The sequence below is a fragment of the Prenolepis imparis genome, unplaced genomic scaffold (assembly GCF_030444845.1).
Source record: "Prenolepis imparis isolate NDT839.2.m4 unplaced genomic scaffold, iyPreImpa1.0 SCAF_11, whole genome shotgun sequence".
NCBI classification, from domain to species: domain Eukaryota; kingdom Metazoa; phylum Arthropoda; class Insecta; order Hymenoptera; family Formicidae; genus Prenolepis; species Prenolepis imparis.
The window spans coordinates 11,707,094-11,724,084 of NW_028141169.1; the positions used below are offsets into that span (position 1 = coordinate 11,707,094).

The 16,991-nt window shown below is 35.5% G+C and overlaps 3 protein-coding genes across 9 annotated transcripts in view; 2 read left to right on the plus strand and 1 right to left on the minus strand.

Moving 5' to 3' along the window:
* Nucleotides 1-198: 198 nt before the first annotated feature.
* Nucleotides 199-2,532, plus strand: LOC145942896 (zinc finger protein 706). Of its 2 annotated transcripts, none has more exons than XM_083050065.1 (3): nucleotides 199-464; nucleotides 1,114-1,260; nucleotides 1,350-2,532. In XM_083050065.1, the coding sequence occupies exons 2-3, from the start codon at nucleotides 1,117-1,119 to the stop codon at nucleotides 1,437-1,439; spliced, it is 234 nt and encodes a 77-aa protein (XP_082906191.1). In that variant the 5' UTR covers nucleotides 199-464; nucleotides 1,114-1,116; the 3' UTR covers nucleotides 1,440-2,532. The 2 variants fall into 2 exon arrangements, with proteins under 2 accessions (XP_082906191.1, XP_082906192.1); XM_083050066.1 differs by lacking the exon at nucleotides 199-464 and adding an exon at nucleotides 589-926.
* A 1,014-nt stretch (nucleotides 2,533-3,546) lies between these two features.
* Nucleotides 3,547-8,257, plus strand: Gnmt (Glycine N-methyltransferase). 2 transcript variants are annotated; one of them, XM_083050062.1, is made up of 5 exons: nucleotides 3,547-3,677; nucleotides 5,536-5,894; nucleotides 6,837-6,972; nucleotides 7,328-7,448; nucleotides 7,681-8,250. In XM_083050062.1, the coding sequence occupies exons 2-5, from the start codon at nucleotides 5,561-5,563 to the stop codon at nucleotides 7,966-7,968; spliced, it is 879 nt and encodes a 292-aa protein (XP_082906188.1). In that variant the 5' UTR covers nucleotides 3,547-3,677; nucleotides 5,536-5,560; the 3' UTR covers nucleotides 7,969-8,250. The 2 variants fall into 2 exon arrangements, with proteins under 2 accessions (XP_082906188.1, XP_082906189.1); XM_083050063.1 differs by having other exon boundaries at nucleotides 3,560-3,677; nucleotides 5,518-5,894; nucleotides 7,681-8,257.
* A 138-nt stretch (nucleotides 8,258-8,395) lies between these two features.
* The window catches only part of Eag (potassium voltage-gated channel protein ether a go-go), a 102,797-nt gene continuing 94,201 nt past the window's right edge, over nucleotides 8,396-16,991 (minus strand). For all 5 annotated transcript variants that reach the window (XM_083050056.1, XM_083050057.1, XM_083050060.1 and 2 more), the window contains 2 exons: nucleotides 16,277-16,434; nucleotides 8,396-15,763 (listed from right to left, as the gene is read on the minus strand). In XM_083050056.1, the coding sequence (XP_082906182.1) occupies nucleotides 14,727-15,763; nucleotides 16,277-16,434 (1,195 nt within the window). In that variant the 3' untranslated portion in view covers nucleotides 8,396-14,726. The remainder of the gene's footprint in view (nucleotides 15,764-16,276; nucleotides 16,435-16,991) is intronic.

A 16,991-nucleotide genomic window follows, 5' to 3' on the forward strand; every position in this document is an offset into this window, starting at 1 on the left:
GCGGAGTGGGGGCTGCGTGGTGGGGGCGCCGGCGCGCGCATCCCCCCACCACTCACCCAGCCCCCACTCCCCCACCCCCACTCTGCGCACCGAATTCCGACGCGACCACGTGACCGCTGACACAGTCACGCAGCGCCACTTGAAGGTTACAGTCGATTCAAAGATCGACACGCGCTCTAATATTATATATTATATATTCTATGGTTGCGCGATCTTGTGCCGTTTTACGTTAGCAACCCTGCTGTCAGTGGCAGTCTGGCAGTGCTGTTCGTCGGTACCGGGGGGAGGGGGGAGACAGATTTCTCTCGGCGAGAAACGAGGAAACGACGACGAGAACCATCTTCCGTCGACACTTCCGTCGTCGTGGAAGAGGTGAGACCTCGGCCGGAGTCCGGGAGGCGGAAAGGAGTCGCGGTGAAACGAACACCAGGGTTTACCACGAGGATTTTATTCGCCGAATTTAGGTAAGAGAGTCTCGGAGTCGGCTGCACCCAGGTTACACCTCTTATCTGCACCTCGGGAAACGACATATATTCGGCGGAGAGGCTAGAGAGGGAAGAGAAATTTTTCGCCGACAGGCTTCTGCATGTACTTTCTCGCTCGTCCCGTAAAATGTACATACTTTCCTTCAGTAGAAAGTTTACTCCGCACTTTTATTTTTTTTTTATTTTTTTTATTTTTTTTTTTTGCATTAACTGAAAGCGCGATGACCTTATATATCCTCACGTGTTGGAGCGAGCGCGCGATTTGTCGCGACACGTGAATAATTCGGCGAATCTCCTTCGAATATTCTCGATCGTTTCGACATACAAGATATGATATTTTCCGTATTTTATTTTGAGAATAAATAGACGCGGGAGATAAGAGGGGACCGAGAGATCGTCGTGTTGACAGTCGACGATAATCGCTGAAGATATATATGTTAGGTTTGTTGTACCAAAAAAGATACATGTATGTTTTATTGGCTGACAGTCTAAAGTTAGTTCCTCCTGGTCAATGAACTTCGCGGATTCGTGGAGGAAAGCAAGGCTGTGAAAGCATAATTTTATAAGCCAATTTATTTATTGTCTTCTTCGCTTGTATACATGAGTGTACTTTCTTTTTCATTTCCAGAATATGGCTCGTGGGCAGCAGAAAATACAATCTCAAGCTAAGGCGGCGGAAAAGAGTGCAAAATTGAAGAAGCAACAAGGGCACAGCGCCAATGATCAGAAGAAGGCTGCGCAGAAAGCGCTTGTGCACGTGTGTAGTGTATGCAAGGTACGCGTATCTTTATAGATCTCTACTTATCTTGATGCTCTTACGTAGCATTTGACGCGTGTTCTATATATGAATTGTTTCATTTACAGGCTCAAATGCCAGATCCTAAAACTTACAAACAACACTTTGAGAATAAGCATCCCAAGAATGATCTGCCTGACGATTTAAAGAATATATGAGAATACGAAACTTTTGTACAGTGAAAATTGGGCTTAGAACGCAGGAAAAATGTGTCGCAACTGACAAAGTGATATAGTTCAACATTCATCTGATCACTGCATAGTTTCAGAAAATGAATAAAACCTTGTTAGTGTTTTAACTGATCTATTGCGCACTCAACAGATTGTTGTACACAATTGAGAACGTTAGGAATAATTAATGACTTACTTATGAAAATTCTTGATTTATAAAGAGCCAGTATACTCTTTTTTCACAAGCATAATTACATCTAATCTTGTGTACGTTTTTAAATAAAGTTGATAAACTCGATGGCGCAAAGAATATATTTCGATATAAGAAAAGAGAGAATATAGCATTAATATTCTATTTCTGTTACAAAGAGAGAGAGAGAGAGAGAAAGAGATAATATATAAGATATAAAATATAAATGACAAAACAGATTTTAAATCATTTTCTGTATATTAAAAAAAAGAGAGCATTCTAAGATTGCAAAGATTATTGTCAAAAACTATGAAGAATGTCTCCTCATTATAAATCTTAATTTTGCACTGTAAATTAGGAAAAGAATAATATTGTTTGTCATTGACTTTGTTGCATTTAACTTATATATATACTTTGATGTAAGAGCTTTACAAAAGCAATTCTTCGAGAGTTACACGGTTGAATATAATGCAAAAGAATCTTTAACTACATAACTGCCAATTTATAGTTGATTGTATTGTACGCTCTTTAAAATAAGAAAAATGTATAGCTAAACGAAGATATTATTACATAGCCCCTTCCTCCTATTTATAGAGAATTATTTTTATTTCTACTTTTAATTGAGTTTAAGCTTATCATATGTATACATGTATATTGTGTGTTTGCACTGTGCTGAACTGTCTCTCTATACATAACTCCTTCCGTTTTTGCAAAACGACTACTATAATTAAAATTAATGCATTTTTTATATGCTTATGCGCAAAGAATATATGTAGTACTTAAAATATAATTAAAGTAAATAAATAATAAATTAAGAATAATCGATTCATATTGCATTATTGTATATTAATATAATTGTAAAAAATGTAAAAAGAATCTGATACACGTATGATTTTAATAAAGAATCTATTATTCTTGTGATGGAATATTTTTAACATATTTTATAGCTAGAACACACATCTAATTTTGCACATTTTAGATTATATCTTTTTACATTTTAAGCAAAATATATAAATTGTATCGGCGACAAAATAAGGTTGTTGACAGATTTCATATTAAAATTGTACAATTTTATTGAAATTATATATAAAATCAGAATTTTTTAAATATAGAGTAACATATTTTTCTGGATATAACGTTGATTTTACATGTATATATACAAATACGAACCAAAAACATCTGTTTTAAAATTATTCAAGCTTCACTACACACCATATTGTACAAATAATGCGTATACAAATCGATCGCGCGATTTTATCATTTCTTTCGCAGCTTTACTTTAAATTAAAGTCACTGCCTTGCAAGTCATCGTATATTGCGTCATATATTCGAGATTAGATATCTTTTTCTGGATAATAATAATGACATCGTATCTGTAACGTAATAACTGAGTGTAATTTTAAAAAATATGAATATCTGCAATCGTAATATTAAAATATTATATTAATATTATTAATATTTGTCACGTCGTATTATATTTGAAAATTTATTAAATATCAGGAAGAATATATAAATTACATATGTTAGGAGGAAAATATATAAGAAAAAATAACATTCAGTGTATTACATGTATTAAATTTCAAAAAAAGATGATCGAGAATAATCGAAAAAAAGAGGAGACACCTGCTAATTATTCGGATAATTATCCAATATCTCCGATATATATTATATATATAAATGATCGCTTGGTTCGCGATCGACGTTTCGTGAGATGATGCGAAGTCTTTCACGCAATTTCCACGATGAGTTGGATCACTCACTGCGTTATCAAAACATTACTAAACTGAATCGCGTCTCTCGATGTGTCGCTATATGTGAAAATCACATTACATCATATTGAGAAGTAACTGAATGACATGAGCCATATGTATATCTATACGCACACAATGATATTTATTTACCACACGGTATATAAATGCGAGCGAACATTGTATCATTGCGACAGTTATCATTCTATGAGCGCGGTTTCCGCATCAATATATTCTTTAAAGAAAAATTCGATTTTGGATTCATTATCGTCGATTGTGAAATATAAGGTATGATATGCATATGATATATCTCTCTTTAATGAAGCAAAAAGCGGTCAATGCCACAACGAGTCAACTCGCTTAAGAAAAAAATGTGAAAATGCAAGATTTTAATTTAGATTTAGATAAATTTTTATTTATTTTTTTTTTCATTGTCCTAATTTAATTTTTAGATTAATTTTTCAAATTTATATTAAGAAATACAAGAAAAAAACCATACTTGATATCTTGAAATACACTTTTAATTTACCTTTGCAATAATGGATCAAGATTTAATTTGCCTTTTCATAACCTATCTCAGAAGAAAAACAAAGAGATAAGTAAAAAAAAAAATAGAAAATTAAAAATCTTTTTTTAATTAATTTTAATCATATGTTCTCGTGACTTGCACTTCACATCAACTTCACACTTGTCAACTCGAGCGATTAATAAGATACGTCAAAAATCAAGCTAGTTAGTGGAATAAAAATATAATAATTATAATTATTGATTATAATAAAACTATGTAAATAATTCGATGAGTTCAAAAGTTTCGTATTGTCAGTGTAATTTTTCATAACTAATAATTGACAATAAACTTTTTTGAGCTCATCGAATTATAATATATTGATTGTCACAATGAATATTTCTCCGAATTCCAATGAAATATGGAATCGTGACATTAACATTTTTAATTTTTTGTGGTTGCTTGCGCTTTTTGGAGTTATGCAGATCATTATATATCCACGCTCTAAAATGCGTACTGGAGAATTAATAGAAAATGCTAGGAGAGACGATGAGATTATTCCCTGAGAGAATTTGTTAATGGCGCTATAACGTGAAGGGAGAAGTTCTCATTCTCTCATTTTTGCATTCATTATAAACCTGATGCATATTTAATGCTTACATTGAGAGTATTACGCGAGATAATAATAATCTATGTGGAACAAAGCTATTTGCGCGATCTTGTAGATAAAAACTTATCGATAATGATTAATACGGAAATTAATCGAGCCATTAGCTTCATTATGTATGTACACCTAGATATCTTTTAAATTTTATATATACAAGTTATTAAAAAGAGAGATATAAATAATTAACAAAATTATATATAATAGTCTGAGTCATATTGGTTTTTAAACCAAATTTCGATCTACAAATCTTTTTGCTTTTAAATGAAATTTAAAACAGTTTGATGACACAAAATAGTAGATTAAAATTTTTCCATTTTCATAAAGTAAACATGTCTGATAATAGATTATTACGTTACCATTAGGAAGTTCTATAATTATGTATTTATATTTTATGATAACATGTTTGAACATGTCTGTCATGCTAATATAAATATATTTTATATTTATATAATATTTTGATGAAATATAATTCTGTTTATATTTCGTATCTATTTTGTTATAGTGCAATTGCTATATTTTCTATAAATAACTGTATATATAATGCGGATATCGCGTTGGCATAAATAAACTCGTATGCTTATTTAAATAAAGCATCGCATATTTAAAAAAATATATATGCTCATATATCCAATATTGTATATATAAATTCTTCGAAATTAATTTAATCCTTGTATATGTATTTAATTCTTGTATACGTATAAGAATTAAATACATTTAATTACATTTCGAATAATTATTAATAAAAAAATTGCTTTTTAATATCTCTCAATTTATATAACAGACTGAGAGAGAATCTTTCAGCAATTTTTGCAATTTCACAAATTGCAGAAATGTTACGGAGACACATATAAAACGTTGCAAAATTTTGATTGCAACAATATATTAATAACGTTTCAAGAATATTGTAAAAATATCGAGCTCTCATATTTCTCACTGGCTCACTTTTATGAAGATAGGCGGGTGATTTGTTGCAGTTTCATCATAAAATTTTGCACAATTATGGATTCAACCGTATTTCGGACTCGTTCTCACGGTACACCAGCCGAGGGTGTCAAGGATCAATACGCGGATGGCAGAGCTGCGAAAGTCTGGGAGTTCTTCATCGGCGACATTAAGCAACGTACGCAGAATTACCGAGACTTCCTGGTGGGTCTGCTTCGACAAAAAAGATGCCGTCGAGTCCTGGATGTCGCTTGTGGCACCGGGGTCGATTCCGTGATGCTGCTGGAGGAGGGTTTCGAGGTCGTCAGCATTGACGCCTCCGACAAGATGCTGAAGTACGCGTTGAAGTCCAGGTGGAACCGTAGAAAAGAGCCTGCCTTCGACAACTGGGGTGAGTTGTAAATCAGACATTTGACAGGATCGGGATTTCCCATTAGGCCTAAAAAAAGAGTTACATTAGAAAAGAAAAGAAATCAAATACATGGAGAATTTTTCTTTTTAAACTAGAGAAAAAAGATTGCGATAAACAGGAGAATAACATGTAACTTTGAAAAACAAAGATTAATCAAATGACGTAGAAACTTGAAATAACTTCAATGACACAGGAACTTGTATATCTGTTTGCCCTGATTGAAAATAATAATACACAATACGAAAACAATATATATGTGTATCTAAGAAAATTTAAGTCGATACTGCGATAACGCAAGATCGTAAGTTCAATGTAACAAGCTTCTTCATTTACGACCTCGCATGTTAACAATTGTTATTATATTATAATGTCTCGTATACAATCTCGTAGAAAAAATAATCAAAATGTAAAAATTGTGGCCAGATAAAGCAGTTTAAGCACGATTACAATATCGCACGAAAATAATCACCGAATTATTCTATCGTTATCAGTGAATATATAGAAATACCGGAAGGGCTTTCGCGTTATCAGAGAGGGTCAACTGCCAGTTTCTATATCTTGGCTTTTGACCTCGTGATTCTAATCACATTCGTTAACTAAAAACATGATAATGTATAAACACTGACAAGATCGAAGCAAATAATAAAATACTTCAAATACCCTTTTACAACATTGTGTGTATAGTAATGCTTAAAATATTAATATACATATATTTTCAAAGTATATATACATATATATATGAGAAATTTTTTCATATTCAAAATTAAATCCTAGAAAAACAAGAATTAAAAATTTTAAAGCGAAAGAGTTTACTTGAATTTTTTTGACGAGATACTTAAACAAAGAAGATTCTATAAATATGTTGAAAAATCTGTTCTTGCGATCATTATTGTTATTTCTTAATTTTTTAAATTGTAACAGTGATTGAAGAGGCGAATTGGCTAACCCTAGCCAAGGATATTAGTCACCTTATTGGAGAAGGTTTCGATGCCGTTATATGTTTGGGAAATAGTTTTGCCCACATGCCTGATACTTTCGATGATCAGAGAGAACAGAGGTATGGAAAATTCGTCATTCTGCAAATAATCATATAAGATTAAATTATCTATACTTCAGTATCGGCGCAGCGAGACTTAATTTTCAAGATAATTAAAATTAATTTACAGATACATTCTAATGTGTCTTATATAATTTTATCTGCACCTATTTATAAAATATATTCCAGATAGCCACAGTAATTATTATGATATCATTTTGACGTTAAAATTACGTAATTTAACGTCAAAATACATCATTTTTCAAAATCATATCGAAATGATATTCAAAATGATATCATAATAATTACTGTCAAATAAAGTCAAAGTGATATCATCATAATTACTGTGGTTATCTGGGATATTGTATTATTCCAGGCAAGCCCTGGCGAACTTTGAACGTTGCGTAAGACCGGGAGGTTTACTACTTATCGATCACAGGAATTATGACTATATAATCAATACCGGCCAAACTCCTCCCAAGTGCATATATTACAATGTAAGTATCACTAAAGAGAAAATTCTCTGATATATTATTTATCGTTATCGTTACCGCGTGCACTGAATACGTGATTTATATCGTATTAAAGGCATGTGACGGTCTAATTCAAATTTATAAATTTATAAATGCTAGTTCCCTCTCGTTCAGCTAATTTATCGAAACAATTAAATAATCGTCGCCTGTTATTTTGCAAAAATAAATTTCCATCGAGGATTTTTCGTTCTCGCAGAGCGAGCATATGATGGACATCAAGACGTCGGTGCTTTACGTGTCCGGAAAGCCACGGATCATTACTATGGATTACATGATCGCTCTGGACGAAGAGGACAAAGATTATCCCGGGAACATTAGCGAGTTCAGGCTGTCGTATTATCCTCATAGATTAACAGTCTTCCGCGATATGCTGACCGAGACATTTAGCCATGGGGCGAAGTACACAATCTACGGTGACTTTAAGCCGCTTGATGAGATCGAGGAGCCCGCCTTTTACATCCACGTGCTGGAAAAACAATTTTAAAGAGTGAGAAACATTAAATGTGATATACATTCGTCTTTAAACAGTGTCATCGGTTTTTCGGGACAATCAAACGTTCCATCACATGAGACTGAATTGATATTATAAAATGCTGATTATCTGTTTAAAGACGAATGGTGAATTATTTCTCGATTAAGGCGAGATTTTTCTAACAAATACAATAAACAAGATTTTTTATCCAATTAAAATAATCTATTACTATCTAATAGATTTTATAATTAATAAACTTATATAATATATAATATAATTAATATAATATAATATAATTAATATATAATAATATAATTAATAAAATTGATGAAACGTATAACATAATAAAAATATATATTGATAAAGAAATAAAAGAAAAAAAAATCTGAGATTCCTATTCTAAGAAGAACGTGTTCCGAAATGATGCAACGCGAGAGAATAAGTTTTAGTATTTTTATTATAAGTCTGAAAGCAGCTTTTTCAATTGAGTATTCTAGCCAGGCTTCGTTCGATGCTACAACTTGATCTCTCAAGGATATTTTCCGAACAATCATTGACGATGATTTTATGCTAGATAAATTTTGGACGAATTTTCGTGCCTTTGTGCTTTATTCCTCGCTCTTTCTCTCACATGTCATTTCCGGTCGCTGTTTTTCGGACAAATGCGCGAATTTGGGAATATTAGGAAGACTAAATGTTTGCTGCGCACAAATCGACTGTTTTTTTTTCTTTTTGATGTTATATTTCAATCTGATCGAGTAACAATGCAATTTCTACGAGAGAACGCAAAAAATTCAATCAAATCATCTCGTCTTTCGTCATCGTGCTAGTCTCATCAAAGACCTTCATCCAAGAATTGACATCGAAACACCCGATAGACACGTATATCATCTGACATCAGCGTCATCGATCGTCAATGATCGTTTCAACTTAAAATTATCGGCGCAGAAATTGTGTTCTCGCGAATTTTCTTACTTAAATCCACCCCCGATCTTATATACTTAAAAATCGCTCCCTCGATCGGGGGAGGGTCCCGCGAAACTTTACAGAGGAGTCGTGTGAAAGAGTGTCGCGCTATCGTAGAAATCGAACCGCCGAGGGATAGATTTAGTCGTATTAGATTTAGACTAATTAATTTTTTTTTGCTCGAGAAGAAACACGGAGGGAGAGAAAGAAAAAAGAGAGAGAGAAAGAGATCTGTAGGAGAGAAAATCAAGCTCGAGTCCGTTCGATTTCTTCGATGTACTTTCTGCGGCATCCAGGGGGTAATTAATACTTCTCTTCGGTCGGAGAAATGATCGAGGACAATAATTTACAAGGCCAAGGATTTGTGTGTTACAAGTGCAACGAACTGCCCATATAGAAAAATGGACGAAGTATTATAGCAAAAATCTTTTCCCCCTTCTCTCAATATATATACACATATATATACGCATATATATGTATATATATGTGTATATACTCGTATGTATTTATATATTTATAATTTTTTCTGTTCATACGTGTGTGTATGTAGCTATTTATATGTATATATATATAGACTCTTTCAATCATTTTCTTTTTCTTTTCACGAAATTCGTACGGTATCTATCACGGCTTCTTCGATCGTCGTTTTGCGAACACTCTGTCGTCGTCGTCGTATCGAATTTTTCCATATTTATAAGGCTCCCAGAAGAGATCGCACGTGGTGATCGTAACATGCTACCTGGCGTGTTATCGCTCTCTTCTGTATACATAATACAACATATAAATGCTAATATGCATAAATAATTATGCCGTTTCAAAGCTTATTTTAATCTCTACCATTGCATGTTAAAAAAAAAGAAAATATAATCTGATATTTGAATCGCCACATTTTTTCCCTATGATCTTAATTAAAATAAATTTACACGATACATCTGATAAACGCACTAGGTCGCGATAAATGAACAAAATCGATACATTTGATTCTGCGATACTGGAATTCTTTCGCTTAATCTAAAATATAAAGCGCATTAACATAATGACAATAATAATAACAATATATTAATCTGTTTTTCTTGATAAGATTGATGCGATTAAAGGCAGAGCGCGGAACTTTCTCGCGGCAACTTTCGAATGCGGACTTGTAAATAAATTACATGCCGTGTAACTTGTAAACTTGAGTCGCGAAAATTGACTTGAAACTTTGTTTCAACGAGCACGTAAGGTCAAGGACGACGACTCGTGTCTTATACATTCGACGCTGTCACTCGAATGGCGATTGTTCGTGTATTATTGCAAAGTAGCTGATATAAAAAATCGTAATATCGTATTGCGTTTTGTATTCTCCCTTGATTTTTTTTACCTCTCCCGATGACAATCTGCCCCGTGAAAATTGCACGATGTGGCTCACGAGATAAGATCACACTCTCGCAAAGAGAATTTTCTTTCTCTCAACATTTTTAAATATTATAAATATCGCTTATTTATATTATACATATATACTTTTCGCTATATCTTTCTGTATGATTTTTCTCTACCGCGTAAAATCAAGTTTTGAAGAATAAAGATTGAGCGAAAATTATTATTGCCGCAAGTGACGACGCAAGTGAAAATTAAGATGTATATATTATTTGGTCAGGGCAGATCGCGCGAACAGAGAGAACTATATATTTCTTTTTACAACTATATTCGCTTATTGTTATATGTATATACGCCTGTTTTTTTTCCTCGCTTCCCTCTCGCCATTTTTTTTCTACAAAACTGTGCGCAATATTTAACGAGCAATCCTTCATCGGATTTCATACCTTTATCTGAGATATAGATTGCTTATTTCACGTACTTAGTATATTTATGGAAAGCAGCGGTATCACATATTGCCCCTATTAAGGACTTAATTAAAACAAAATTAATTTAATTAGCGCAATGGAGGCCGACAACGCAGTTTTCATTCAAGTTCATTCAGTAGCTCTTTCGATGACTAACGCGATTTCATAAAACTTTAATGTCGTTCATTTTATGCCAACTATACATATTAATTATATTTTAATTCCTTCGATATTTCGATCATCTTTATTTAATTGCCAAATTTTGCATCACAGACTCGCGCCTGATGATCTTCAGGATTAACAGGGATTATTATCTGTCTCCGACCTGTCGAAGGTAATATTGCTTCGTTAAATTCTGCCACGCATATCAATATCACGGATTAATTATTAGCAAATTTTCACTCGCGTGTAATCGAAGAGAGTTTCACATATATACGCGTCTTCTTTCTTCTCCCGCTTCTCTCAATCTTGTATCGTTGTTCCAGTATATGAAATATCTATTACTTGCAGTTCGTTGAATCGTATTCTCGCCGGATATCTCGCGGTGAAGAGATAGAAGTCGCGAAATATATCGAATGAATCGGCGTTTCGATCAATGAACAACAGTATCTTCTTTTTAAGCAATGAGGTGCGGGATTAAAAGCCATTCGGGCTCGCATCGTGTACGTTTCCATGCTTCGTGCAGATTTCACGCATCTCTCCAGATGGAGATAAAAGGCAGCTGTAATTGACAAGAGTTTGGTCTTCTTCGAAGAAAAAAAAATTAAACATTATTATGATAGAATTTAATTAAATATTTAAATATTTAATTTTATATATTTATATATATAATATATTTAATTTATATTGTAATGTGTGTTTAATTAAATATATAAATATTTAAAATATTTCATGTATTTAATAATATATAAATATTAAAAATATTGTATATATTTATATATTTAATAATATATATTTAAAATATTTCATATATTTAATATTTAATTAAATATTACATATATAAATTAAATATATAAGTATTTAAGTATCGTGAGTTTTTTTTACTCTTTCAAAATAGAAATCGACTCTGATAAATACATTTTATCGAATGAAATTTCTCTCAATATTAAAAATATTTTAAAATTATATTAAGTTTGATCGATTCTATATGACGATCGCGTTATATTCGATTATGCAAGACTTCGATCGTTCTCTAAATATGCCCCGATCATGGAAACGCACGCGAACGATCCCGTATGCTGTGGACCGTACAAATGTGTTGCATTTTCTCACATTTTTCACGAGATTTATATAATTGAATTGCAGAAAAATCGAGCATCTTATATAGCGCATAATACGACCCGCGCGATATGATTTTTAGGGGGAGCGTGAAAAAATCTCAGCCCCCTTCCTTTTTCTTTCAACATGATCAACGCGCGATAGACTTAATCGCTACAGTTTCAACAGTGTTAAACCTTCTTTTTTTTCTCTCTGCGTAATAAGTATATAAACTACGATAGAGCCAGCTATATCGTTTCTGTCTCTAAAATCTATTTAACAAAGTCTTCGTAACTGTTCGATAATTCATCTTTCGTAACATGAAATTATATATCTATATTTATTTCCTTGTCCCTTATTTTACTTATATATGTACACGCATATATTATATATATATATATATGTGTATGTGTGTGTGTGTGTGTGTGTATATATGTATGTGTTTATGTATACATATGTGTATATCTCTGCATTGCATCTATACTTTCGATTTGATAAAATGTTTTTTCTGTGATGAGAATTCGCGCCTTTGCTCTTCGCATGGTCATTTGAGAATAGAATAATACTGACTTTCTCTCTCTTATATCGCGCTGTATATACAAAAAAAATATATATAAATTTAAATCAAAAAATTAATTAAAGATTAAAGATAAAGAGTAAGACACTTGGTGTGACACACACTTATATCGATATGAAATTATAATCATTTTTTCTAATTCTTGCAACGAAGCTCCAAATTGCGGATAATTCGGAGCTTTGTTTGATATATAAGCTTAAAAAGACATTGTGTGATTGTCGGCTCATTCAATTATTATTAGCAAAGACGCCATTCTCGTTTGCAGTAACAGCAGCAGCAGCGCGTTTCATCACGTTTGTATGGCCCATAATTAAATGCAAATATATATACATGTCATATTACAAGATATATACATCTAATATTGCTGTTTGGCTTCGTATGTGTTGTCATACGAATTTGCGTAGCGCCATTTCTGTGTAACAGTACTATTTGCACATGAGAAATATTGTTTTTCTCGATATTCAACGTTTCTGTTTTCAATTTGACGAGCGAATTTTCATAAATCATTCCTTTCTCATAGCTATTCGTAATCTCGCTCGTCACATTGAACGCGAAAATATTCAATCGACAAACAAATAATAATTAACAAAGCAATAGAAATTATTACTAGAAGGCATAAATGTTACTAGAAATATTTTTTCGCAATTTATGATTTCAATACGCGGGAATATATGTTGTAGAAAATAATACTTAAAAATCTTGCGATAAAAAAATGCAAGAATAAAAATTATCCAACTTTAAGCGAAATCAAACTGATTCGGTTTCAATCGAGAGACCTAAGTCAGGTATTTGCGATACCTCCGCTCGTGTTCTATCTTGGATAGAACGAGACGATTACATTTGCAATTCTATCGATTAGTTTGTCGAATACGACAACACGATTATTTGATTTGACTGTTTCGCTCTAATTATCCATTCCAGCGAAATAGTCCCGTTTAACGCACTCAAAGAAAACAGAAAGCAAACGCAATTAGACATTTGATATTTAAAAAAATCGCAGAGCTCACAACCAAGATAACTTCCTTAAAGTTGATGGTGGCATCCAAATCACGTGTCGAAATCGACTGAAAATTCTTATCTTATTATTTTACTATTAGCCTTCATTTTACTATTACTGTAATAAGTGTTTTCGATGTCTTGTCTAAAGTCTAAAAGATCGGAGATGACATCTGCTGAGAGAGTTAGTTGACCGGTTGGACACCACCATTACGTCACGCGGATTCATTGGCTCAATAATTACAAAACACTGTCGAGAGACACTGATTTGGTGAACCGATCGTGGTCGGAGAAGCTTAGAAATTTAGCGTGATCGCCATGAAAGAGAGAGAGAGAGAGAGAGAGAGAGAGAGAGAGAGAGAGAGAGAGAGAGAGAGAGATGCTACAGCGAAGTTCGCTACGCGATGCGTGTGAATCTACGTCTATCTACGTGTGTGTATGTGTATATATGTATGTTGTGTGTATGTGATACATAGTGAATATATATATAACTCTCCCTCAAGAGAGTTTCGATGTGTCTCAAAAAAGCCGTCGTAAGCGAATAGTTTCGTATTTAAGGCTGCATTTATTTGTTTATCGTTTAATTACCGCTTTTGGCAGAATGCAGAATTACGCACTTTTTTATTTCGCTCGAGACGAAACCATTTTTCATTCTCTTTCTCTCCGTCCGTCTGGAAAAGCGATTAGCGCGAAAATACGGAGCTCTTTTCTCTCATCAAATATGTAACTATATATATGTGTATTAGCAGATGTTACCTTGATGAATGTAATTATCGACACGTTGTATTCTGCCTCACCTCGGCGAAAAAAAGAGGCAAACGGAGTCAATTTATTCACGATATTTCGGTCCCGCAGAGATCCAGACACACGTCAGGTGACCGTCAGCTTCCGAATCTTCCAAGCCGAAAACGATGATCCGCCGTTGTGACATGTCATCTCACATGTATACACGCGAACGAAAGAGTAACGAAACTGCAGCAGCTGTTGTTCGATGTAGCACATAGCTTTAGAATAAGATGATCGCTTAACGCGCGATTAAATGCTAAATTCACAAGCGTATCGGGCAACGATGAACCTTCGATGACCGCGTCGCGGCGGACTGTTTCGAAAAAAAGAGGTAAAAGAGGGACGATGCGACGCGAGAAGAACTTTCACAAATACTCCCTCGGCTTGGGCGGCGGTCTCTTACGCTCGGACCTCTCGGCGCTCCTGTCAGTCGGTCCAGCCGCGGTCGAGTCCCGGTCGTCGGTGCACTCGAGCATCTGCGTGGTCTCCGAGACCTCCGTCGGGCTCATCGGCTGCGTGGCCAGGGGTGCAAGCGGCGCTGCACCCTTGTTTCGCGACTTGCTGCGTCGCTTGCGCAGGATCAGCGGCCCCAGGGCGTTGGAGTCATCGCCGCGCGACGTGGAGGCCTGCGTCAGCCGCTCCAGTAGCTCCTTGTTGACGTCCCGCGACGACGACGACGACTGATGGTGATGGTGATGATGATGGTGATGCTCCTGGCCGCTCTTGGACAGGCGCTCCGTCGCCGTCGACTGTTCCCGGTAGCCCTCGCTCGGCGTCGTCGACGTCGACGTGGTGGCGATCGACGGCTGGGTCTGGGTCGCGGATTGAACCAGCGTCACCGCGCTCGGAGTGACGGGCGGCTGCTGATTCTGGATACCACTACCGTTCCCGCCTAAGGCAAAGTTCCCGGAGATCTTCTGAGGTTGTTGAGAAGAAGCACCGCTGGATGACGGGGTTCCCGCGGTGGGTAACCGGTTCATCAGCGCCTGCAGCATGTCCTCGATCTTGGCCAAGCGTTGATTCACTCTCTGTACCTCTAGTTTCAGGTCCACCTTCACTTCCAGCACCGCCGCGAGAATCTCCCGCTCGTGGCTAGGCTGATGCGTGATCAGACCACCGTCGTAGCTTTCCAGACGTCGCAGTTGCAGCTGCTTCGAATCCACGGCGAGGGTCTGCTGCGGTTGTTGTTGCTGTTGCGTTGTCTGCTGCTGCTGCTGAGCATCCTTCGAATTTTCAACGTTATCGCTGGCCTCCTCGATCGTCCCTCCCAACTTGCCAAGCTTAGGGAAGACTTTGTTGGTGGCGATGCTGGAACTTGGACGCGGGTCTCTCGCGCTGAGGGACCGCTTGAACGTGTCACCAGCCGTGCCCGATTCGCTGCCAGAGTCCAAACTCGAGCTACCTGCAACGTTAGATTTTTTTTCCCGCGGATTTGAATCTAGAAAATCACCAGTAAAGGCTAGCGGGCTAATTAAGAGCCTAGCGCGATAAGCAAATTATTTTTTCTTTTTGTCAAAAAATTGTTTATTTCGCTCCTAATCTCGGGACCATCTTCAGCAACTGTCAAATACATATAAAATAAATCTTATGGAGAATAATTCACGTGGATTTGTATTTGACAGTTGTTGAAGATGGACCGAGATAAATAATATTTTAATAAGAAAAAACAAATAATTTTTTTTTCTTCAAGCTATTCTTCACTTGTGATATTCAATACCAGAAAGCTTTCTATACTTCAATTTTAAATCTAAAAAATTTTTTCAACTAGCTCGCTTTAAAATGTCGGGGGGTCTCTTAATAACGAGTAAAAATTGCACAATTTTTCTTCATGAAAAGATTCATACAAACCGCGCGACTCGACAATCGAATTAATCGTAGGTATAATTAAGATTGATACAGGGATTATTTTTCTCACCTAACAAACGGCCCCATTTGCCCGGCCGCGTTTTCGCGACGGTTGTACCACCTTCCTCGGCGACGGATGGCTTTCTGGGGTGCGACGTTTCGCCATCCTTGGTTTCCTTGCCGTCGCCCCTTTCCACATCGGCAGTGTGTTGTTTCTCTCGGCGAAATCTACACGTAGAGTAACCGAAAAAGAAAAAGATTCACCTTTATTTTCCCAGATACAAGAGATACTTAAATACGCAGAACATATTTACAAATACGAAGGAGAAGATACGATAAAAAAAGGCTGATTATATCATATTCCTTAGATATTTGGACCAGGGCAGCAAGAGATACAAATGCATATATAGAGGGTCGAAAGTGTGGCAAAGGGGTGCACAAAGGATTTTCCATTCTCACGTGAAAAATCTGATTAAACCGTCTATTGTTGTTTTCTTCTGTCTTTTTTCTCTTCTTCCATCGTTATTCGTCACGTTTCGTTTTTTTCCCTCTCGATCCGCGATTAAATCTATAGTGCATCCCCGAAGATTAGATCGATGGATTGTCAAGCTAATCGGGGGGGGGGGGGGGGATTATCGTCGTATATATGCGCAGATCGTCTACATTCTATCGACGATTAGAAAAAGGAAGGCGACTCCGGTTACTGGTTACTGGTAGTCCTACTGTTACTGGAGCGACCTACATTAGTGCGACTTGTCTACGCAATCCAAGGACGACGTTTGACA